The sequence below is a fragment of the Capra hircus genome, chromosome 17 (assembly GCF_001704415.2).
Source record: "Capra hircus breed San Clemente chromosome 17, ASM170441v1, whole genome shotgun sequence".
Taxonomy (NCBI): domain Eukaryota; kingdom Metazoa; phylum Chordata; class Mammalia; order Artiodactyla; family Bovidae; genus Capra; species Capra hircus.
In genome coordinates this window covers 26,096,460-26,121,077 of record NC_030824.1, presented here as the reverse complement: position 1 = coordinate 26,121,077, position 24,618 = coordinate 26,096,460, and the positions used below count along the sequence as shown (strand labels likewise).

Genomic DNA, 24,618 nt, shown 5'->3' with positions numbered 1-24,618 from the left:
GGCTTTCCTTCCCCTGCAATTTGCTCTCTGAGGGGCCCCTGGAGGCTGACAGGACGAGCCCAAGGCTTACTAAGGAGAAGTGCTAGCCTCAGCCACCAAGGCGGAGCACAAGCCTAGGAGGGAAGCAGAGCTGATGGACGGGGCCAGGAGAAAGGACAGAGAGAGTACAAGACACTGGACCTTGGCCCTGAGTGGGGCCTCCCTCTGTAGGCCAAGGGCTAGAAAGGACAGTGTGGCGAAAGGCAGCACCGGACACAGGGTCAGGGAGATGAAGGGAGCGGACAGCAAGGCTCTTCACACGCCGCTCATCTGAATACAACGTCCTTGTGCAAAGAGGTGGCAGACCAGGGAGAGGCAAGGCCACTTACTCGGCAGGCGCGCCTGGGCCTGCGAGGTGAGCACCAGCCCCTGAGGCAGCGCACTCTGCCCGGCCGGGTGCGAGGGGGCCTGGGGCTGGGGCTGGGGTGGGCCCGGGGCGGAGGCCGGGACAGTGGTCTGAGCCCGCAGTTTCGCAGGATGGGCTGGGCTAGGTGCTGTGCTGAAGGTCGAGGTAGGCTGGTGTCTCGGAGCACCGGTGGAGGCCTGAGAGGTCTGAAACGGGGCTGCTGCCGCTGCAATTGATAAGGTTGGTTTGTGCAAAGCTGTTAGAGGTTCTTCATACAATGCAGTATTAAATCCGAATTTTACAGAAATAAAACAAACAGTATTTCTTTCATACCATCTCTCAAATGAGAAGCCCTCCCTAAAAGGGGGGGCGGGATGGCCTAGGGGATGAGAAAAATCTAATATTTTATATGTTGTTAACTATTTTCACTTCACGTTCACCACCCTGCTACATGGTGTGTTTCTGGAGTAAACGTAGTGTCAAAAGTCGGCCCTTCAGATGTATCAGCGAGAGCCATGTTCTCACCACACGAGAAGGTAGGCAGCACTGGCTGCCCTGCTTCCCAAAGAGCTCTTACAACAAGCTGCTCTGGCATTTACGAAGATCTCAGAAAAACACTGGTCGTGACCCCACAGATAAGGGTTACAAGACTACCTACTACCTTTCCTGCTGTTTAACCCTATCCTTCTTCACAGTAACAAGCAGGTTACGTTGAAGTGGTGGCACTGAACACAAGAGCAGACTTCCTCAGAAGTTTCTTAAATGACGTTGACGTGTACTTCCCGACATAAAAGAGAGCGTTTCTGCTGAGGTACATCTTCACCATCACATCAACAGCGACTCAACTAAGAATGTAAAGTCTTATACAATTCAAAGACATGAAAAAAACCAAAACTCATGTAAGAACTACATGTGGTCCCCTGGGAAAGCCAGAGTGGACAGTCCCACTCCTTTTCAGAGGAGTGGTCACACATCCCCATGGGGCCAGGGAAAGTGCGAGAGGAATTTCTTCCACAAAAACCCTTTGTGACGCAGAGCACAGCCCCCCGAGAGGCATACCTTTTGCATCCGGATTTGCAGAGAATGTGGCAATGGGTGGCCGTCCTCGAACATGGCCCTGTGGCGTGGCCGTGGCTGTGGCAGGGGTGGCCGTCCGGGGGGGGTGTGTGTTGGGGAAAGCCACGGTGCGGCCCTCAGGCTTCTGGCCGTACTGCACAGGCTGGAACAACCTGGACGCCCATGTGCACGGGCAGGGAGACGGGGACACTGCTGAGATGCGAAGGCAGGGCCCCCTAGACGGGCGCTGGGGACCCAGGGCCACCTGAGGGCAGAGGGCTGCCCACCCCAGGGGCAGTTTAAATAGGGAGATTTCTAAGTACAGTATTAAGCAGCAGCCACTCGCCAAGGTCAGGGAGAAGGGTGCTTAGTACACAAAAGTGGTACCTCTACCCTGCAATGCTTAGGCAACATTCAGGAGTGAATGGGATGGCAATTTTCAGGTTTCCATGAACGTGAACTAGAAACATTATCTCTAACACGAAGTCCATTAGACTACTCTTTTGACTAAGGGTCAAGCAAAGTGACAAGTCAACGTGCACAATTGGGTAACGAGAAGCAGCAGAGACGACCCAGGCGCCTTGCAGGCGCCAGTGGGGAAAGCTGTAAAGGGAGGGCCACAACACAGCTTCCCCGTCTGGCTGCGTCACGAAGCAGTGTGCTCTTCACGTTCCTTTCACCTGGAAACCGTGACGGCAGGAATTTTCTATTTCCAAAACCCCTGTGCAATGCAACAGGTGGAGACAGCCAGCAGAAGCAACTAAACGAGGCTGCAACAGCCCAGAGAGGACTTTGGCTTCATTGCCCCGGCTCTGTATTTAACTGAGGGCTGCAGGGCTCCTGTGAGTGCAGGCAAGGAAGCTGAGGGGAGGGCGGTCGGACCCAGGTCGTCAAGCCACATAAAAAAAAGGCAGTAAGAACAGACTGCCAACTGCAGAGCTGGCCCGTTTCTCCCTAAATCACCAACCTGCTTTTTCCTGTTTCTGACTGGTGCCCAGAATTTTGCATAAATCCAACTCATGGATTTCACCTACCTCGCCTACCTCAAGTCATTTGTGTTTTGAGTTCACCATCTAGGGTGCCTGCTCGTCTAGTCTCATGGCACCTGCAAGATGTCCCTTTTTAACCCTGATGCTGTAGCCGGGTGGAGCCTCTGCCAGACCTCAGGGCCCCACCCCCACCGCACTCAGGGACCCCAATCCCGCCCCAACAGTGCCCCCTCTGCCCTCCTACTCTGACGGCCCCCACTAGAGCCTGCACCAGGTTACAGGCGGTCTGACTGCCCCGTCTCTGACCACCTCCCCACGGAGAGCCCTCCCAAAGCCCAGCACTTCTCCAAAATGATGAAAGGGCTACTCTTCAGGCAGCCGAGTGGCCACACTGGCCTATCCACACTTGCTGTTTATCCCAGAAACCAAGCACACCTGGGCATTTCGAGGAGAAGCTGGTAACCAGATTAGATGATTAGCCTTTCTCTTCATAAGCTGTAGCCCAAGTTCTCGTGTGGAACTCAAACCCAGTCATCTCAGTTCTCCCTGAGAGGCCAGGATCTGTTTCAGCAGGAGGAAGAGGGGATGCCACCCGGACCCCACGACCCACAGCCAGCCAAGACCCAGTCAGAGGCAGCTGGTGAGCAGGAAGCGCCGCTCCACACCACGCCACACACCTGCTGGGCTTCAGTCTGACGGCCGCCGGCCTGCTTGATGGCGGCGGCGCAGTGAACAGCTCCTCAAAGAGTTTCCGCGTCACCTTCTTCTTACCCAGCAGTTCTGCCTCATGGCGAGTCATTTTACTTTCTAAGCCAAGAAGATCAAATATAGAAAGGTCTGTTTCCTAGGGAAAAAAGAAAACGATTTTGCTACATGAGGCAGGAAAAAAAATAACTGACTAGGAATCAAAGTGGATTCCAAACTGGGAAGGACAGGCCCTTACTGGCCATCTTCCCAAGAGATGCCCGGCGGGACTTGGTGCGCTCGGTTCCATTTTTTTTTTTTTTTTATGTGGACCATTTTTAGTCTTTAATCAATCTGTTACAATATTGCTTCTGTTTTATGTTCTGGATTTTTGGCCATGAAGCACGTGAGATCTTAGCTCCTGACCAAGGACTGAACTCACAGTCCCTACATTAGAAGGTAAAATCTTGACCACTGGACCACAGTCAAGTCCCAAGTTCCCCATCATTAACACAGGAGTGATGGCATGTGGTCATCCCGAGAGGCAGTGGGAAAGAAGAGGGCGGCACTTAGAGACAGGACAGCCTCAGCAGAGGAGAGGAACGAGCCTGGGAAATGCTGGTCTAGACAGACGGAGATGCTCGGTCTTGTCAAGGCGGGCTGGGAAGAGGCCCCAGTGTCCTGGTGCGGGTGCCGTGGGCATGTGGCATGTCGTTGTGTCCAGAGCCCTGGGGCAGCTTGCTCCACCTGCTCTTGGGACTTTCTCACTCCCACCAGGATGGCGGGAATCAAAGGCGGGGGACAGGAGGTGTGGGCAAGGAAGTGGAGACATGAAAGCCCTCATCCCCTCACACATGGATGGGGATGGGAAACTGAGCAACTACTGTGGGAAATAGTCTGGCAACTCATCTAAAGGTTAAACATGGACTCAACACATGACCCCACAATTTTTCACCTGTCACCCATGTGCCCACTAGAAGAGAGCCCCACACCCACACAAAACTTGTACATGAATGTGCACTCACTGGCTAAAAAAGTGTAAACCACCCAAGTGTCCATCAGCTCGTGGACAGATGGACATAATGTGGTCCATCCAGACAACAGAGGAGAGAGATTATGACGCATGATGCAACATGGATGAACTCTGAAAACACTACGCTCAGTGAAGTAAGCCCCTGACGCAAAATGTTTGGACTAGATGAATCCACAGGGTCAGACACAGGTGGGGAGCCGGGGGAGAATGGGAGTGACAGTGTGTGTGGATTTTCTTTGAGGCAATGAAATGTTCTAGCATTAGTTGCGATGCTTGCACATTCTATGAATAGACTAAAACCAACAAACTGTACATTTCAGACCAGTGAGCTTTATGGCAGTGAGTTAGCTCAACTAGGCTGTTTCGAAAACGAAAACACAATATAAAGACTTCCATTCATGAAACACTTCCCCACCCAAGCAGTATCTTCAGGTAACCTGCTTCTGACTCATCTTTATTCCTCATGGCTCAGGTTTTCTCTAACTCAACAAAGGACACATTCCTACATGAAGAGTAGTGATTAGTGGCAGCACATCCCTCACACTAACTCACCATCAACTGCTCACCAACCGGCCCGTTCTTCAGACCGTCGTGTACATTAACTGACTCCTCACAAGTGCCTGGTGTGGTGAGGAGACCGAGGCCAACTGAGGACCCAAGGCCGCACCCCTGACGAGGCAGAGCCGGGACCTCCATCCATAACGACCTGGCCCCAGGGTCGCATGCTAAACCTGCACAAGTCTATCCAGGCCACAGGGCTGTTCCCGTTCCTTAGTGTCTGTGAGACCTGATCCCTGGTCCTCTGGGGTAGAGGCAGCAAAGGGGAACTCAGGCACCAGCCTGCCAGTGGCCTGGCTGGTCAGGGCAAGCTCTCAGTCTCCCGTGTGGAAGCCAGAGTAGGAATGCCGACCCCGAGGGCACAGCCCCATCCCACTGAGACCCATGAGCTCAGCACACTTGTGCCGGGAATCACCTTACCTAACCCAATCTGTTCTGTTTTAAAATCTGGGGTTTTCAAAAACTTTCATTACCTCTAAATTCAAACACAGAAAGGTATACAACTATAATTTTTTTGGTTAAAAACAACCAAATTTCTCCACCTAGGGATAGTTGTGTGTGCATGGTTAGTTGCTAGCTGTATCCAACTCCTTCCGACCCCCAGGGGCTGTAGTCTGCTGGGCTCCTCTGTCCATGGGATTCTCCAGGCAAGAACATTGGAGTGGACTGTCATGTCTTCCTCCACGGGCTCTTTCCAACCCAGGGATCAAACCCACGCTGGACTGTTTACCACTGTGCCACCTGGGAAGCCCTAGGTATAGCTACTAATATTTTAATAAAAAGACCTGGGTCCCCACCCCCAAATTACACCTATGAAAACACCCCAAGGGTCCTGCAGTTCTAAGTCCCGCTCTCCTTCACACACTCTGCTGTGCTCACGAGCCAACAGCCAGGGAGGAAAACCCTCAAAGCATCCTTCACATCGTGGGCTCGCCCCTCGGGTCCATTCCAAAGCAGGTTCTGGGTCCAGGGCAAGGCCCATCACAAACGTCCCTTGATGTTGCCCAGCATCCGGCAATGCAGAACACAGGACACAAGTTAGTGGACACTGATGTCCAGAAGCTCCTGGAACAGAGCTCAGTGGAAACCCCTCTGGCACCCTCTCTGTACCTTCCAGAAGTCTCTGTCGAGCGCCTTCAGGACAAGCGAGGCGGAGCGGTACTGCAGCGGCCCTGCAGTGTAGGAGGACTCCGGGAGCCGGGGTGCCACCAGCCCAGGGTGGTTGCAGATCCGCTGCAGCCTCAGGAGGATGCTCAGCACGTCCACAAAGTGCCCACTCTTCAGTGCTTCCTGGGTCCTGCGCACATGCGGGAAGAGACAGGAGCGTTGCCAGGGGTGCGAGCACATGCCAGCTGGGCTTCTCCCCGTCTGCTGTCCCCACTCTTATGAACACATGGCTGGTGCATCCCCTTGACCTGGTGAGTAAATCTGCCACATGCCAACCCACCTCCACGAGGTTGTGGTTCTGAGACTGGCTCATTGCCCCATGAGAGAGGACGGGAGGCCAGAGAGCCAGGGCATGGGTTAGACGTGGGGGCACTCTCCATGGCATGCCCCCAAAGAGCAACAGGGCAGGCGTCCCGAAGAGCTCAGGGGTCTGTCTGGGTCGGGGAAGGCCCTGACTCCACATGAGTCCTCTCACACTGGCGCAATGCTGCGCTCCTCCTGGGCCTGCTATGAGCAGAGCCTCTGACGGGACCAGGGAGGAGACAGGACTGTTGAGTCTGAGAGGAGCAGGGCCTCCAGCTCCAGGCACCCACCTCCCGAAAAGGAGCCTTCTAAGAGACCAGAGGGGGCCCTGCTCCACGCGGGAGAGAGGGTGGTGGGGCGTGCACTCACCCCGGCTGCAGGATGACATCCTCGTACAAGGCCTTCTGTCGATTGGAGAGGCGGCACTTGAGGACATGCTCGTATTTCTTCGTCAGCTGCTTCTCTACGTCTCTCTTAGTTCTCCGCAAAATGAAGGGCTGTGTCACCTGAAAAGAAAGAGCTCTTCATTGTTTCCTTTCCAAAAACAGTGTCACAGGCACGCTATGTCGGGGGCCCGTGGGTGCGTACCCGGTGCAGCCGGATGACCACTTTGTGGTAGTAGTCCTGGTTCTCCTCATTGGGGGCCTTCAGGGGGAAGTGCAGGTAGGGCCTGGAGATGCCGGGGATGAGGAAGTGCACCATGGTCCACAACTCCAGGAAGGTATTGTGCAGGGGCGCGTCGATGAGGAGCAGGCGCTGCTGGCTACGTACAGGAGGAGAGATGATTCAGGCTGGGCACAGAATTGCTCTCTCTGACAATGCTCAAGGAGAGGGACAGTGATCCTGTGGAGCCCGCACACACAAATTAAGTCAATGAACTGAATTAGGCAAGAGCCTTGGGTCTCCTCAGCCCTCAAGGGCTGGGACAGAGGTGAGGGGGAGTCTTTGCAGCTGAAAAGCCATTTGGGGGTCTGCAATTCCCTACGGTTCCTCCAAAGAACCTTTACATCAGCAACACAGAGCACAGGGCACGTGGCAGGGGCAGTCAGACCTCTGCAGGGTGAGCACGGCCTCCCAGTGCCTCTCGGTCATGCCCTTCACGCGCTGCATCTCATCGATGACCAGGCACTTCCAGCGCGCCCGCGTGAAGGACGCGAAGCCCTTGAAGAACTGCTTGTAGGATGTGATGCAGATGTTGAAGCTGTTGGGCTCCGTCCACTCCTGCAGTACACAAGCCAGGCCTCACCACCTCCTCGGGCGCAAGCCGCCTGGAGGACTCACCACCCACTTACCCTGTCCCCATCACCGTCACTCCACTCTTTTTTCTTAATAATTTGCTGCCACCACATAGAAAATGGCTGTTTATATTTTTAGGATCTTTTTTCTCTAGGAGGCTAAAGCCCTCATGTGGACAAATTATGAAACTGTTTTGGGGGCATTAACAATTGCTTTTGGAAAATATATTAGCATGTCCTGAAGTGGGGCTTGTTTTCATGGTATATAATCTTAATAAGGGAAACATATATTCAGAAGCTGACAGGAAACATGAATAGCTATGTTGCAACTGATTACATTTAAGGTTTTAAAGAGCAATAACCAGAGATCCTAAAAATAAAAAAGAAAAAGCCAAGAAAAGACACCTCAGAGAAGACACACGTTTTTAGTAACTACTACTCAACACAGTAGAGTTTAACTATAAGCCAAATTTTTCTCTTCAATGAATAACTGTGATCTGGAACATTTACTTAGAATCTAGCACTAGGACCTACTGGGCAGAAAATAGATACAAGTCCAAATCTGTTTCAGAAGCTCTTCTGTTTGTCACAAATACTCCTTATAAACACATCCATGGGAATTATTTATGGATTTATAATACAGAACCCAGGATGCATCACAATTTCTCATTTCTGCCTGTGATAACCAACAGATCCATGGTTTAAAAGGACGGCAGCCTCTCCAGAGACCACCTGGGCTCTGCGGGGGGCCGGGGAGGGTCCCTTCACTTCTGGAAAGTGAGCATGAAACCTGCAGGGAAACCTGCAGGGAACCCATGCAGGCCAGTTTACTGAGTATGGTCTGTTGCTTCCAGGGGCTCCAAGTCCAGACAACTACAAGATCTGGGGTCTCGCAAATGAGTGATTTACAATAATTACACTAAGAAGCATATGCTAATACTTTGAAGTTTGCTTTCTATAGAAATTAAGATACTTTTCTGTTTCATTCTTTTTCACGTTTAAAATAACATACCTGTCTCTTTGCCTTGAGTTCTCTATGGCTGCCAACATACAAGAGCGTTTTGAGCCCCGGACACCAACGCTTCAATTCGAGCTCCCACTTGAGTATGTTGCAGCTCCTCACCACGACAAGGTGAGGGCCCCAGTTGCCTACAAAGGAGACAGAAGTTTCCTCTGTAACAAAAGCCGTGTGTCCAGTCCAGGCGCCCAGCACTGTGCCTGGTGAGCAGGCGTGTGGGAGAGTCCAGGCACGACTAGAGCAGGCATCACTGGGGCCGGAGGGCTGTCCTCCGTCCTCCCTACAGAGCAGGACAACATGCTGCATCTCCACTCCCAGCACCGCCACAGGGCACACTCCACAGAGGTGATGAATAAGTAAGTGCCCGGTAAAATGAGAATTTATTCAAAACCATGGACCACTAACGTAAGGAGCGGGAGGAACCCGCATCTACACAAAACGATGCTCAGAAAGGAAGAAACCTCAGGCAGGAGCCCTGAGCCCAGCACTCGCCAAGCCCCCCTACCCAGCATGGCCCGCTGTCACCCCCACACTATGGGCGCTGGTCCAACACTCATGTTCATGATGGTTGCCAACTGCTAATCAGAACACACCCAAACTATCCCAACCCATCCCAAACCACACAGTTTCAATCTCATTCTCCAGAAAAGTAAGGTTGTTTAAATTACTAGAGTAATACATACATAAATTTCAACTCCTGTGCTATAAAATAAACCTAAACCAAGTTAAAAATCAGGAACGGCAGACTTGGAAAAAATATCTATAACACACACCTCTGTAGTCATAACAGCTCATATGCAAAGCGTTATACTGATCCTTAAAAAGAATCATCCAAATGGAAGAAAATATATGCACACAACATGACTGACAAAGGGTTAACATCTAAAACATATAAACAGTTCACAGAACTCAATACCAAGAAAACAAACACCTCAATCAAAAAATGCGCATAAGACCTAAACAGACATTCCTCTGAAGAAGACATACAGATAGCCAACAGAAACTTGAAAATATGCTCGGCACTGCTCACTAAAGAAGGTGGTGAGTTTATGAGCAATTTTAATTGTGTGAACTTATCAGAACTCCCACACTCAAACTCTCTTGGAGCTACCCCACTACTCTTGAGGAAGTGGTGAACAGTTTTATGGTTACTCAATGATGAGCCCAAGGACACTGGGCCCCCTGGGGTGAGGGCAGACAGGGGGAGCCACATCCAAGGTGAGCCATCCTCGGTCTGTCCCGTCCAGAAGTGGAGCAGGCAGCAGAGGTTCACCCACCCACCCTTCAGAGCCCGCTAAGACCTGCCAAGCACCTGCCTCTCCTCCAACTTGTCAAGCTTCCCAGTAGCTGGACCTTCAGTCTGCTTCCAGCACCAAGGTGCCCAAGTGACTCCTCCAACACTAGCAGTAACACAGACCTCTAAGGAGGAAGACCAAGGCTCCACCCGGCCAGCAGATGGGCCTTCCTGGCTCTGTACGCTCCAGCCACCACACCAGCCTCAACACTGCCCTGTGGACACATCAGCAACTCTTCCAGCCTCTGCACCCACCACCCCACCTCCCCAAGCCCTGCACTCAGGTGGCCACGGCGTTCTCAGGCCTTTGCTCAAAGACCTTGCGAGGTACACAGTACACAATGCCAATAAGCTGCATCCTTATTCACTGTGCCTGCCGCGGGCCTCCTGAGTCGGGGGCGCTTTGTTCGGTTCATAGCTGCACCCCCTGTGACTACAACAGTATCTGGAATGGCGTAGGTATTAGGTAAGCACCTACAGAATGAATAACTGAGTCACTTGTTTGTTCAATTGATGAAATAAAATCCCCTATTTTAGGAAGTATATGTTGCTTCCAATTTCACGCTATTATAAATATAATAAGAAACATTTTTTTTCAACTAAACAAGACAGGAGACATGGTAGCTTTTCTATCTTGAGATAACTAAAACCAATTTTAAAGTACTACACTGAACACTTTGTGGTACTGGGTCAAAAACAAACATATTAACACAAGAAGAAAAGGTCACGAAGTTGATTCACTTGTATTAAACGTAAGCTTTCAAAACTAAGGGCAAGGCAGAGTTATTCACTGAGGACCCTAAGGTAACTGTCAGAATCCGGAGGGGCCACAAAGGAAGAAACTACTCCTGCGCTGAAGGAACCTCTATCCAGCAACTCAGGATGTCAACTCTTCCAGCTCACGCAGTCCTGCCCTGCCTCTAAAGCGCCTGACACAGAGAAGAAGGGTCCCTGGGAGTTGACTAAGTGCTGGAACATCCATGAGCTTCTGTTGCCCTCCATCACCCCACCCCAGGGGCCAGCAGACCCTTCCTTTGGGAGAGGAAGCCCACAAGCCCCGTCCTAGTTAGAGACATGGGCACAGACTCATTTGTAGCCCCGCAGGCACGGAGGGTGGTGAACAGTGCCAAGCTGAACTTCCGTGTGAGTTCAAAGAGCCAAGGGCTGAGGAAGTGGACATTTAGGGTAGAGGGCACAGCCTCCTGTGAGGGCAGAGGACACCCGACCCTCCATTGCTGTGCAGATGCTGAACCCTCACAGGGCTCCAGGCTACTCCCATGGAACCCTTCTAGGAAAGAAGCCCTGTGGGTGGCAGGATCCAGCAGAGAGACAGGAGGGCAGTGCTAGTGATCTTACCAGGAGGGCCGCTCCCAAACCAGCCCAGGGGCAGACCGCAGGGAGCGCCCAGCCGAAAGGATTCATGCCAACGAGAAGCAGCACAGAGGCCCTGCTGCCTGCTCTGCCATCCACACTGGTGGGCAGCAGAACCCTGGAAGTCACAAAGACTCAGTCACAGCTGGCTGGATCCGATATTACATTAGACTTAGAGAACTTGTGAGTTACTTGATGTAGTATCTACTGTGAACGAGAGTTTTGCTGGCTCCAGAGATGAGTGCTTCTAGGCCTTGTCCTGGAGCAGAAACAAAGGAACGGAAAAAAAAGGCCTCCCCACCCCAACACTCAAGCTAGATGTCCCACTCACGCTTCAGTCTCAGCAAACACAGACCATTTAAACAATGACAGGCTCTTACCTTCATTACAGGCTAGGTGAGCAAAGAAGGCAATGATCTGCACTGTTTTCCCAAGCCCAGCTTCATCTGCCAATATGCCATTGAGGTTCTTGCGGTAGAGCTTGGCCAGCCAGTCCAGGCCGATCTTCTGGTAATCCCTGAGGGCACCGTACAGCAGGGCCGGGGCATTCAACTTCACCTGTGGGGCAGACAGGCCAACACACACCTCTCAGGAGAACCACTACAATTCTTTCTCCAAAGTGAAGTCAGAGCAGTCACAGGATAAGCCTACTGGAAGGCCACAAAGGTGATTCATAGATAACAGAAAAGGAAAGATCAGTCATTGTTTTTCCCGACGACTTTTGCCGCTAGGATAAAGAGCTGGTTTAGAAGGAGGAACCTTCCCCTCACAGGGATACCATCCCTCACGAAGGGCGCAGCCTCACCGCGGTGCTGATCCGAGCACTGCCCTTGGGCAGGATGGCTTCAGCCACAGCGGTCACTTCTGCGATGTCCCTGGTATGAGGTTTCCCGACAATCACTCTCTCTGCAGCTTTAAACTGGTCCATGATGAAGAGCGAGTCGATGAGAACCACGTCCTTCCGGCTCTCGCGGTCCCCTGGGCAGTCTTCCATGTCTGTGATCAACGGGAAAATGGGATTTGTCGGGTCAGAGATGCTGTGATAGTATTACGAGCCCACTTAGCATGAAAAGAAAAAAATAAAAAAGCATGAAAAGAGAAGGAAAAGAAGAAAAAAGAGGGGAAAAAGGAGTCGACAGAACCCAAATACTTCAAATACAGAAAGAAGCAGCAAGTTTGTTTTCAATCCACTTTATACAGCTAACACTGCTCTCCAGACAAACAGGTACAAACTCTTACAGAGTCTGGAGGAGCACTCTGGAAGGCCTCTGGGTGCAGCTGGAAAACGTCAGCACAGTGTTAGTGCTAGTGCCACTCACACACTCATGGCCTCTGAGGGCTCAGTGGCCACCCCTCTCCTGTCAGGAAAGGAAGGCTCAGAAGCAGCGGAGTCTGGGCAAGGGGCCAGCAGCCCCTCCTGAAGTCCGGCTGCAGCGAGGGGTCCAGAAGGCCCTTGTATCCCTCAGAATTCTTCTGGGCCCCTCCCTCGCCCACCACCTCCCACAGCCAGCCAAGTCTACCAACCAGAACAGGAGGGGTGAAAACAAGAAGTAGACTCTATGGGGCATAGTCTGTGAACCTGCTTGGAACATTCAATAAAAGCCAGGTAAAGCCCTTAAAATTGGTGTGCTAAATTAAACAAGCATAGCACAGCCTGGATAAACATAAAATCTAGGTGACATACAATCTGGAGAAGACTGTTTCTACACTGTTCACAACTTGATCAAATATTCTGATAACTATGCCAAATTGACCAATTTAATAACACTATTAATGTAAACTTTATATTAAATATATTTCAACTTTTTCTTTCATTAGACTGAAAAAAGTAAAGGTAATTCTTAAACTCTATTTTAAGTGTCCTCCTTCTGTTTGATATTTTGGCTTTTGTTTTCAACGCTGAATTCTTCAAAGATGTCAAGACAGACCTTCTTCTTCACTTGTCTCCTCACTGTCAGGTTTAGGTTGGGGCCACTGGAAATTTGGCAGAAAGGCACCTTCATACAACTTCATCAAATCGATCAATGGCAATTCAGCTGGAAAGGATTGCAGGAAGAAAGATTATTTTACACAAACAGTGTCAGCTGGGAAGAAAAGCCCTTTGGGAGAAGGGCCCTTTCACACACAGTTGACCTTGAACAATTCAGGGGTTGGGGTGCTGACTCTGCAGAGGAAAATATAACTTCCAGCCCTCCTTGTAAGAGGTTTCTTCACACCTGACCAACCATGGATCACAGAGCATTGTAGTCTTTACTACTGGAAAAAAAAAAAAAATCCACGTGTAAGTGGATCCACGCAATTCACAACTGTGTTGTTCAAGGCTCAACTGTATATTCCTTTTCCTGGCTTTAAAATAATTCCTTGGGAAAAGTATTTTCTAAAAGCACATTTATTTTAAAAAAGCTAATAATGATTGCCCATTACTGATACAAAGTATAAGACATTTTCTTTATAAAGTAAGGTAAGGATCTTTGAAATGAGAAACTCAACTTTTATTCATAAAAGAATACTCCTAAAATAACCCAAATACAACCTAATAAATGTACATACAACTTACAGATTAATAAATGAAAATATAAAAATACTACTAATGGAAATAATTGGTGGAGATGACACATAAAAATACAAAACATCAAATAAAAATCACAAGTAAAAAATGTTCAAAAAGGATGATTAAAGATTATTAGCCTTTTTGTATAAAGAGCTCACCCTAATTGATCAAATAACACAGCAAACTAAAGTCCCAGCCACAGTGGGCAAGGGATATGGAGCTGCCACACACAAAAAATACTATAAAGGGCTCATGAAGTATTTAATTGAGCCTCTCCAGAAACCAGTGCACAACTGGTCCTCCATCACACCAGCAAACATCTTAAAAAGTGTAATTCTGGACCGATATACTGAGTCAAATACTCTCAACACTGCAGGTGGTGGTATAAACAGGCTTATTTTTCTGGTAACCAGTATGAAAAGCTGAAGGGCTTTAAATGTCATGGCCTCTAACGTCATTATTTCCCACTTCCATGGGTCTGTCTGGGGAAGTAACTGGAAACCAGGACTTCAGGTTCATGTTCAAACACAGTTCCACATGGTATTATGTATAAAACAAGGCAAAGAACATGGTGAGCTAGGTATCTGTGACACAGAAGCTTTTCTGCATATTTACTGTATGTCAATAAAATTGGTAGTCAAAGTAAGAAATGCCACAGAGAAGTACCCCAAAAGAGCAGTAGGAAAGGCACTATCTGTTTAAGACATAATATTCTAGTGACAGATTTGCTCACAATTTAAACTATTCATCACATGGGGCTGACAGGTAGATATGTGATAAAGCCAAGCAGAAGAAATTATGGAAGAGAGGTGGTAGGTACATGGGTGTTCACAATAAGGTTCTTCACTTCTTTGGTTTGTCTGAATGTTTTCATAACAAAATACAGGGAAATGTGCATATACATCATATAATGGCTATCAAGGCAGGAACAAAAAAGAGGAGAAACAACTGAAAAACTACTTCACCAATTAGATAATTTAGGAAGGTGTCTTGGAACAAACTTAATTCATGGAATCAACAGCTTTCACACACAAAAACTAGCCTGAAGATATAATGGAAGAAAAAAATCCTACTCAGAAAGTATTTCTATACTTCTTTTGATAGAAAGTATTTTAAATACTTAGAATTAAAGTTCAAAAAAATTCACATCTACATAAAGAAAGTGCTGAAAGTTTTGTGAAGGGCGTGAGAGGAGACTCAACCAGGAAGAGGCACCCTGTGAATGGATGAAGACGCGCCCCCAGTGACATCGTTCATGGCACTCACAGGCTGGTCAGCTTCCCCAGTGGTCAGGGCTAACCAAGGTGACCACCAGATGGCTTGAAATGACAGTGAGTACCTTACAAGGCTCCACTGTAGGAGATGCAGACGCTCATGGACCACCTCCTCTGGGGAGACCAGCCTCCATGCCACCCTGTTCTGGGGACGCTCGAACAAAACCCCAGAGAAGTCCCAACATGAGGGGACTGGGGCTCACCTGCCAATAGCCAGCCAGCTAGTTGTGAGTGGCCAGAGGGGCAGGGCACGGACCGGAAGCTGGGCCTGCTGATGGCCGCATCTCCGCAGGACCCAAGCCAGAAGCACCCAGCTGGGCTGCTCCCAATTCCTGCACTACAGGAAGTGGTGGAAGAGCTAAAGCTCCAAGTTAACACAGACTCTACCAAGTCAGGGATGCACACGAGAATGAGAAAGAATGAGAAAGGCCTATAAGAACATAAGACAACGTGAAGCTCAAAGACTAAGAGGCGAAACAGAACACTGAATTTGAACCAGTCATGACCAACCACCACAAGTTACTGTCTTTCCAGGTGAAAATGCCCCTCTCAAGTCAAGAACAAGTCAAAGGCCAGGGAATTCCCTGGTGGCCCAGTGGTCAGAACTCCACGCTTTCATTGCTAAGGGCCAGGGTTCAACCTCCAGTTAGGAAACCAAGACCCCACAAGTTGTGCAGTACAGCCAAAAACAACAAAAACAAGCCAAAGGTGTCCATCATCAACACTTTTGTTGCTACACTTCATTGCAAGAATGGTAATAAAAGGATCAAGATTATAAAGAAAGAATATTATTCTTTGGGGATGAAGAGGTTGTATAAATACAAGCAACATGAGAATTCAGCAGTGTTGCTGGATTTAAGATCAACAAATAAAATTCAACTTCATTTCTATATACCAGTAAAAAAATTAAAATGTAATCTTAAAAATACACCATTTTTTACAGCTTTAAAAAATATATTGCACCTAGAACTAAATCTAACAAAAATATACAACCAGAAAACATTAGTGGAAGCTATTTAAAGAGACCTACGTAAATGGAGAGACTATTTTGATCACAGTTTTAAAAAACTCTTCATAGACACATGGTTCTCACCAAACACCCACTAACTCAACTACATTTACATCAAAATCCTCAATTGGTTCTCTGAAACTTGATAAGCTGATTCTGAATCATACTGAAATAAACCCCAAACAGTCAAGGCTCTCCTCAAAGAAGAATGAGGCAGAAGGCCTAACCTAGCTGGACCTCAAGAATTATTATAGGGCTTCTCTGGTGGCACAATGAATAAAAATCTGCCTGCCAAGGCAGGGGGCATGGGCCAGGAAGATTCCAAATGCTGCAGAGCAGCTAAGCCCCTGGGCCACAACTACTGGACCTGAGCACTGGAGCCCCTGCTCTGCAACAAGAGTAGCCACTGCAGTGAGAAGCCTGCACACCACAAAGGGCAGCCCCTGCTCGCTGCAACTCGAGAAAGTCTGCGCGGTGATGAAGACACAGTGCAAATAAAAATAATAAAAAAGTAATTTTTAAAAATAGTATTATATAAAAAAAGAATTACTATAAAGCTAGAACAATCAACAGAGTGTAGTACTGGTATAAACCGACCAATAAAACAATAAAGGCGCCAGAAAGAACTGTGCGTATCAGAAAACATAATATTTGAGTTGACGCTGGGCATCACTGAGGAAGGATGGCTGTTTCAAGTGGCATTGGGACAATCTGTAATCTATTTGGCAGGGTGGGGTGGGGAGAGAAACTGCACTCTTATTTCACATTAGAGACAAAATCAATTTGTGGTGAATGAAAAGACATCAATATGAGAGCAAAAAAATGTTAGACAATATGGAAAGACATCCTTTTGATCTTGAGATTAAAAAAAGTTTTTTTAATCAACACTGACAAACTCAACTGCACTAAGATTAAGAACATTCATTTCTCAAAAGGCATCATAAAGAGAATGAAGACCCACCCCAAACCAACTGGAAAAAGGTCACTATGACAAACGTCACTGACAAGGTAATGTGCCCAGAATATGCGAAGAATAGCCACTGTCAGTACAGGAAAGAAAATGCAAAACCAAGCGGGTAAAGACAGTGGTAAGAAGACACTGCACTTCGTGAGTAATGCTCCCCCACCACAGGCTGACAAGAACAGGTGCTCCTGAGATGTGGGGCCTGAGACAACCGCTCTAACTCTGACGGGGCACCACCTCATGTGTGCATGCCTCACAAGCCGACCGCTCTACTCCAAGCAGCCGCTCCTGCCCGCGCACACAGGGAACACTAGAGTGACGCACCCAGCACCGTCTATCAGGACAAATGCAGGGGAACCACCAACACCCCCACCAACAGTACAACCGACAACCCATGGCATGGGCATGCACACAACACCTCAGCAGTGGGAATTAATGAATTTATAGCAACACAGGACCACAGGGGACAAAGATCAGGAACAGAATTGAAAAAAGCAAAGCTTCCAGAGTGGTTCTATTTATCCAAAGTTTCAACATACAAGCAAAGCTGTAGGTAGTTTAGGATTTACGTGCCTGGAAGGGGAAAAATGGAGCCAAAAAAATGATAAAGGCAAGTTTCAGGCTGGCAGTCACCCCTGGGAAAAGGTTACCCCATACTCTACCCAACCCTGGCAGTGCAGGTGGCTACAATGAAGGCACTATATTTGGGCTTTTACACCTTATTCTTAAACGTTTATAATGTCTTAAATGCTCAATAAAGCACTTTCAGTAAGCTGCTCAGAGCCTACCTTCTTTGGCTAGATTAGACAGCTCTGTTTGGTGATCCACGACCCCTTCATTCGCTTCTTCCTCCTCAATCGTCTCCTCTTCATCTTCCACTGAAATGTCATCACCAAATGTCAGAGAGAGAGACTCCACGTCAGCTTCTCTTCAGCTATTCATGAAACACTACAAGGCTCCAGAACTGTTTCACACAGCCATTACAGAAGTTAAAACTAAGTCCTAATTTCTCAGGCTGAATCTGGAAATGACAGTATATATTGAGTGAGCAAAAAACCAGGGACCATGCTTTATACTTTCTCTCCCATTTCAGGGTGTGAAATAGAGCCTGGTTTTTCATCACATGACAGACCTATTCAGGCCAAAATAGGAAGCGACGTGGAACTTCTTGTCCACCTGCAGAGCCCACTACAGAAAAACCCACAAGTGCTTTACATGGCATCACTGCAAATTCACCATTGCCATTTTGGAGGCTCCAGCTGAAAATTCCTGGAGCTCAGCTCCTGTCCTGCACCCCTGCCCCCGAATCCTGGTGGAGAAAAGGCCACCAGCACCCACAGTGGAACTCCACCCACCCTCAGGTCACCGCTCCATCTGAACTGACCCTTCACGACAGCAGGCCTTCCTTCCTGCTAACTCCTCAACACTAACCACCTCTCCTACCTACAAACAAAAAGCATGCATCACACACCATCCGACACACTCCCTCCTTCACAATCCAGCTCTTCACTTCTTCACTGCAAAATCCCCACCATCCACCCAGGCACCTGGCCCCCAACAGCACAAGCCACTGAACCACTAACTCTTCCAGGCAGGGCCATACTCGACACCTTGGGGGCACTGAGCAAGCTCTCTAGCTGCACTGTCAGAGAGCCCTGCCGACAGCCAAGAGCACCGGGAAGGGGACAGACCTTCGTCATCAGTTAAAGACGTGCTCGCTTTTCTTTTTCTTCCAGATATTCCCGAATCCTGAAACACAGAATAAAAATCGTTAAGCGTGTGATCTGAAAACAGAATGAGAAACCAAAGCAGAAATGTCTATTCAACATGCCCTTAGAAGAGGTGGGAGAGGCCATGACAGGTGTGTCGACACCAGACACAGGAAAGGTGCAGAGGAGGCAGAGGAGGAGGGAGACTAAGGAGGAGGTGTGTCTACACCTGCTGTGTTCAGCTATGTCTCCCCAAACCACCAAAGTAACACCCAGATGAGCCTAAAGCTATGAAGAACTTGCTTTATGCCCAGGGGAGGCTGATTTCGTAATGAAAGAGAACATTACTCATGTCTACGAGTTTCTCCAGACACAAGTAACTCCACTTTGTCAGGCACTGTATTTCACTCACACCACTTCCGTCCTCTCACGCAGTGACACAACAGTCCTGAACTTACCAGAAAGTTTTCCGGTAGTACATCAAGTCCCTTAGGTCTCAACTCTTTTCCTAAAGAGACAGGTAACATGATTCGTTTTCACTAGGGCTGTGAAGGAGGTGACGTTCCTCACACAACCAAGGGCACCTCTGCTGCGCTCCCTCCACGAAGGAGAGGGTAGCAAGGGCGAGGCCCACCTCCCCTCCAGGAACAAAGGGCGGCACAGCACGAGCCCCACCTCCACACACGCTCTTGGCTTTCAGCACTGATGCTTCTGCAGACACCCAGTCTCCCTCTGGCAAAGTTTCTACTTCATGATTTGTATGATCTTAGAGATCCATGCCTTTCAGCAGGGACCATCTCTTCACCTCAGTTTCTTCATCAATAAAAGAGAGAATCTATCCCCTCCCCCAGTGAAGGCTACCTCCTGGGTGGCCAGTGACCAGGCAGCTACTATGAAGCAAGATGGGAGCAGTGAGACAGCTAGAGAGATGGGGGCCCCAGGGGTCGAAGCCAGGGGAGTTCATCTCACTGTCCCCAGTTCTCAGAGCCTGCCGAAGCTGACCTCCCTGTGGGCACAGACTCATACTAGCAAATCTCAACAGAACTGAAATGCCAGGACCAGGCTGCTGAAGAAAGGTCTCCCTGGGCAGGCTCCACAGAGGGCCACAATGTCACAGAGAGACAATGAGCAGAGTCCAAGCAGACACAACCCGCAAAAGGGAAGACTTTTTAAAAAGTAATCATACCTTTCCGGGAAACTTTCTGTAAATTTAAAGCCTTTTTCCTTTTTTCTTCTAATTCTACTTGTAGTTTTATTTCCACGACCTAAATGCAAACAGTTAAATAAATAAGCATGCTATTAAGGATGTAAATTATAAAAGTTCCGTATATGAAAACATTAAAATTTGTAGACCAAAAGCCCAGCTGTCCAACCTCACTTCAGATTACAGCTGATGTTTGAACAACATGGGTTTGAGCTGTACAGGTCACTGGTGCACACTGATGTTCTCCAGGGGTAAAGCCTACACAACTGCACACTCAGTGGCTGGCTGAACGTGACAACCACACACTCGGCGGCTGGCTGAACGTGACAACCGCACACTCGGCGGCTGGCTGAACGTGACAACCCCACACTCGGCGGCTGGCTGAATGAGCAGCCGTGGACCCGTGGACACAGAGGGCAGATGATGAGTTGTATGCAGATTTTCAACTGCACCCGGAGTTGGTGGCCTCACCCCCATGCTGTTCAAAGAGAAATGTTCAATTTGGTACTCTTTCATTACAGTGTATCAGCTGCATCCTGCCCAAATTCTGTCAGAGGGTAAGATGAAAACTGTTACAGAAAGGAAGACAGAAGAGCCATTCTCGAAGTAAGAGTCAGTCTTTAGTGACCTGCATGTGTGTGCTCAGTTGGTCAGTCATGTCTGACTCTTTGCAACCCCTGGACTGTAGCCTGCCAGGCTCCTCTGGCCACTGAAATTTCCAGGTAAGAATACTGGAGTGGGTTGCATTTCCTACTCCAGATCTTCCCGACCACAGGTCGAACCCATGTCTCTTGCATCTCCTGCATTGGCAGTTGGAGTCTTTACCATTATGCCACCTGGGAAGCTCTTTAGTGACCTGCAACAGAGGTCTGTCTGAAAAGCCCCTCATGGAGGCTCACAGACATCACAGAGCATGCAGATGGTGGCCAATGGGGATTTTGATGCACAAAGAGAAACAGAGAGGTAGAACCAGGTATCTTACTAAGCCAACAGTCCAGAGGTGCCACAGCAGTGCAGGGACCTCGCCTTTCTAAATGACACTTGGGGCTCTACCTGTGGGATTTTTCCAGCACAGAGTCACACATGGTTCAGAAGCCTGCCTTGTCAACTCTGACACAGTCTATGATTCCAGGACCCCATCAAAATTTCAGAATTTACCTGTTCAATATTTGACCAAAAGTACTCTATTTCTCTAGCAGTTGACGCAGCTATTCGCCTCAATCGGTTCTGTTCTTCTTTCTTCCCCCTTTCCTCCCGAAGCTTCTTCTCTTCATGATGACGAGCTACAGTTCTGACAAGCTAGTAAACAGAAGTTCAAGAATTATATGTTGTGCCCTGTGTCATGCCATCAGAAAAAAAGATATGCTACATTTTCTTAAAATCTTCTCAGCGCATAACTGCACGTAATTCACAGAGAGACACACCCTCACGTGCATGCACAGCAGAGGAGAAACGCTGACTCCAGCAAAAACTACTGCCAATGTGCTGCTTGACTTTCCTACAAGTGTTATTATACCAAGTACACATATTTTTCTCTAAAATGGAGTGTGATACTGTTATTTTCTGAAATACCAAAGAACCTGATTTAAGACCCTTTAGATTCACACCCTGCAGTTATCCTCATGGACTCAGCTTCTCTCTACCAAAACTATGCGGAGAAAGCAAGGGTAAGAATTCAGAGGAGGGACGTGGACAGTCTGGCACATAAGACCAATCTCAGTCCTGAAAGTATATGAAATATGAATCTAATCCAGAGGAAGAGACACACAGCAGTAGAGGGAGAAGTACCTGGCCTGGAGCTACACACAGGCACACAAGGACAGCTGCTCTGCGCTCTGGGACCTAAGAGCCCTAGAAATCTGCCACCTTCCACACTGCGAGCATCAGCAGTAACACCTCCCAGAGGTTCTCCCCCAGGCTGGGTGCCTGCTTTGGGAACAGAGAGAGGGAAATGAAGTCTGAGGCAGAAATGGAGAGAAGCTGGACAGGAAGACTAGGCAGCACGGAGCAGGCAGCCTGCCAGCAGCCCTAAGGCCAGGCACGAGTGCCTGAGCTGCCCTCCAGCCAGCTGGCCTTTTCCCCCTCCTACTCTCAAGCCTGGATCTGGGGAGCTGAAGGCACCCTCATGCCAACTGTCAGGTGAAACTGGCCAGAAAAGAAACTAAATGCCAGGACAGAACTGCAGCAGAGGAGCCGGGTCTGTTCCCAGCAGCCCATGCTGGAGCCCTGAGGACGATCCTCAGAAAGGAATGACAGAGCAGGTTCTCTCTAAACAACAGGATATTCTTTATCCACATTATGAGTCAAGAAACCCTTTAGAGACTGGGGCTGGGAGACCTGCCATGTACAGCACGTTCTATCCATAACACCTCCCAAGGCTGCCTGAGAACTGTGATTGCCTGTGTCCCAAATCTACCTTCTTAGCAGCGGCCACCTTCCACCTCCTCTCCTGGGCGAAGTCCGTGGCCATCCACTGCATCTCCTCCAGCAGGTAGTCCCAGTGCGATTTGGGCCGCGGGGCCTCCTGAAGTTTGGGCAGCCGTCGGAGAGACCACAGGCCTTCCTTCCTTAAATCTGCTATGCGCTGATGGATCTGGTTTTCCTGCAAGGAGCATCCAGCACACAGTTTAGGTGTGTGCCACTAATTCACACTGAATCTACAATCCTGCCCCATCCCACACACATGGGGCAATGCACCCAGACCAACACTCACGGCAGAGCACTTACACATAACTGCTTCGTCACCCAACAAACAGTAAGCATCAACTAAGTGCAGGCCGCAACCTGCATTGGCCTGGGCAACCTCCAGCTGGCTCTGAGCTCTCAGTCGGCACCCCACGTCTTGCCCACTCCCCACACCCAAACTGTTGACACCAGCACAGAAAAGACCTTCTCCACACCAGTCTACCTGCAGCAGGACAGGGCCCACTATGCAGTTGTTATCTTAGTCTCTCCTGATCACATACCTCAGTCAGTCATCCTGACCATCAGGGGCTTCATTTTAAACTACTGCCGCCTTAGAAAGTAAAATCAAATGCATTCTACCAGCTGGGCTCCACACTACCATCTTTCCAGGCACTTACCAAGGCTATTTGTTCTGCCAGCTTATCCTGAGAACTGTCCTGGGGTGGGGCAGCATTCTGAGCCGGGCTCTGTGGTTTCGGGGGTGCTGACACGGCTGCCCCCGGAGCGCGGGAGGTGACCGGAGACAGTGACTTGTTGGTTGCCAAGGAGGGTCTATTCACTGGGGAGGCGCGTGCAGGTGAAGGTCCCAGGCCTGAGCCGCTGGCGGGGGCAACAGTCGAGGTAGTAGAGGTGGAGGGCGGGGGCCGCAGGCAGGACTGGGTGGGGTCCACGGGGGGTCTGGTCGGTGCCACCGTCTAGCAGGGGAAACAGGGCTCAGTACTGCACTCAGAACCCACAGGCCAGCAGAGAGGCACACACCAACGCCCCCTCTCCACAGCCACGCAAACCAATCATGAAGCTCATCCGCAGACCACAGTAACAGGCAAACTAAACCATGTCCACAGAAAAGAAGTCCTGTTTGTCCACAAAACCACATTAAGGGCTCACTGTAAACTGTGCTCTCACACAATGTCTTATGTAAGTTGTTTTTGTTTTTTTGCTTTCTCCAGGTTTTACTGCTTTTTTCATAATTGTATGTAGTTCTCCTTAATTGAAAAATACCAAATTCTGAAGGGCAAATACAAATTCTGTGTGACCCTCTTGTGGTAGGCAAGCCGTAAGGTTAGGGGCCCTCCTCAATCCTGGCCTGAGAGCCAAGCTTGTAAAGCTGAGAACTCACCTCCCTCCCTGGACTGAAGGAGAAGTTAATTTCACACAGGAACTCTGTCGGGAGGAAGCGGGGGTGCAGAGAGCAGGGAAGGCAAGTTACTGCCCCCACTAAGAGGGCTGGGAACAGAGAGGCGCAAACACAGCACATTTATAACCTGCAGTGTGAAGACACCACAGCCAAGGACGGGCCTCACAACCTGCAGCCTCTCTCTGCACATCTTTGGAAATGTCCTCCACCTCAGTGGTCGGTACACCATGGCCAGCCACAGACTTCGGAAAGTTCTACTGGCTGCGGCCACACATGTGTGGGCCCTGGGGCTGCTCTCACCTTCCAGGTCAGAGCTGAGTGGCCCAAGAGAAACCACACAGCCCACAAAGCCTGGAATACCGTATGCTTCCTCTCTATGGCCCTTCAAAGAAGAAGTCTGTGGGTCCCTCCTAACCTGGAAGGAACAGAACTCCATGGCTTCTGTAAGGAACTACTCTAAAACCACATCCCACAGCACATGTGGTCAACCAGGGCAGGAAACAAACCCAAGACAGACATCAGTGCTGCGCGAAGTTGGTATGGGACTCAACAACCGTGTCCAAAACTGAAAGACTCATCTCCATGAAAACCTCCAGCTTGCCCAGGGAAGAGGCTCAGCCACCCTGGTGGGAGAAGGGGGGCTCCTTCTCAAGGCACACAGAAGGCTCCGTAGTCAATGCTGGGAGCCAGTCACAGCCCCTGCAGCGCTGCCTGGCCACCCTGGTCACGTTATCCAGCCTCTCTGGCCTCAATCTTCTCATGCCTAATGAGGGCAATAATAAAGACTCCACCACAGCAGCTGCCCAGTGGAGGGAAGCAGGTGACGCCATTCTGCGCCCCACACCTGCAGGCAATGAGAGGCACCACCACCACGTGGGAGAGCAAGCTTCTCCAATCACCAGAACTCGAGCTCCAAATCCAGCGAGGGAGTCTCCTCATTAACCAGTTAGGGGCGGGGTGGTTTTCCTATGCAGCTGACCACATGCAGCTA

General features: G+C 49.4%; 1 protein-coding gene across 7 annotated transcripts in view; it reads right to left on the bottom strand.

Annotated features, from left to right (window-relative positions):
- Positions 1-24,618, bottom strand: part of EP400 (E1A binding protein p400) — a 113,163-nt gene that overhangs the window by 44,889 nt on the left and 43,656 nt on the right. For 5 of the 7 annotated variants that reach the window (XM_018061438.1, XM_018061439.1, XM_018061444.1 and 2 more), the window contains 18 exons: positions 22,888-23,184; positions 22,221-22,406; positions 20,963-21,103; positions 19,787-19,865; positions 19,059-19,108; positions 18,583-18,640; positions 17,680-17,769; positions 13,022-13,129; positions 11,899-12,089; positions 11,474-11,651; positions 8,423-8,559; positions 7,227-7,396; positions 6,764-6,938; positions 6,545-6,681; positions 5,816-6,002; positions 3,108-3,274; positions 1,445-1,614; positions 369-611 (listed from right to left, as the gene is read on the bottom strand). In XM_018061438.1, the coding sequence (XP_017916927.1) occupies positions 369-611; positions 1,445-1,614; positions 3,108-3,274; positions 5,816-6,002; positions 6,545-6,681; positions 6,764-6,938; positions 7,227-7,396; positions 8,423-8,559; positions 11,474-11,651; positions 11,899-12,089; positions 13,022-13,129; positions 17,680-17,769; positions 18,583-18,640; positions 19,059-19,108; positions 19,787-19,865; positions 20,963-21,103; positions 22,221-22,406; positions 22,888-23,184 (2,764 nt within the window). The remainder of the gene's footprint in view (positions 1-368; positions 612-1,444; positions 1,615-3,107; positions 3,275-5,815; positions 6,003-6,544; positions 6,682-6,763; positions 6,939-7,226; positions 7,397-8,422; positions 8,560-11,473; positions 11,652-11,898; positions 12,090-13,021; positions 13,130-17,679; positions 17,770-18,582; positions 18,641-19,058; positions 19,109-19,786; positions 19,866-20,962; positions 21,104-22,220; positions 22,407-22,887; positions 23,185-24,618) is intronic. The other 2 variants (XM_018061442.1, XM_018061443.1) reach the window with 1 other exon arrangement.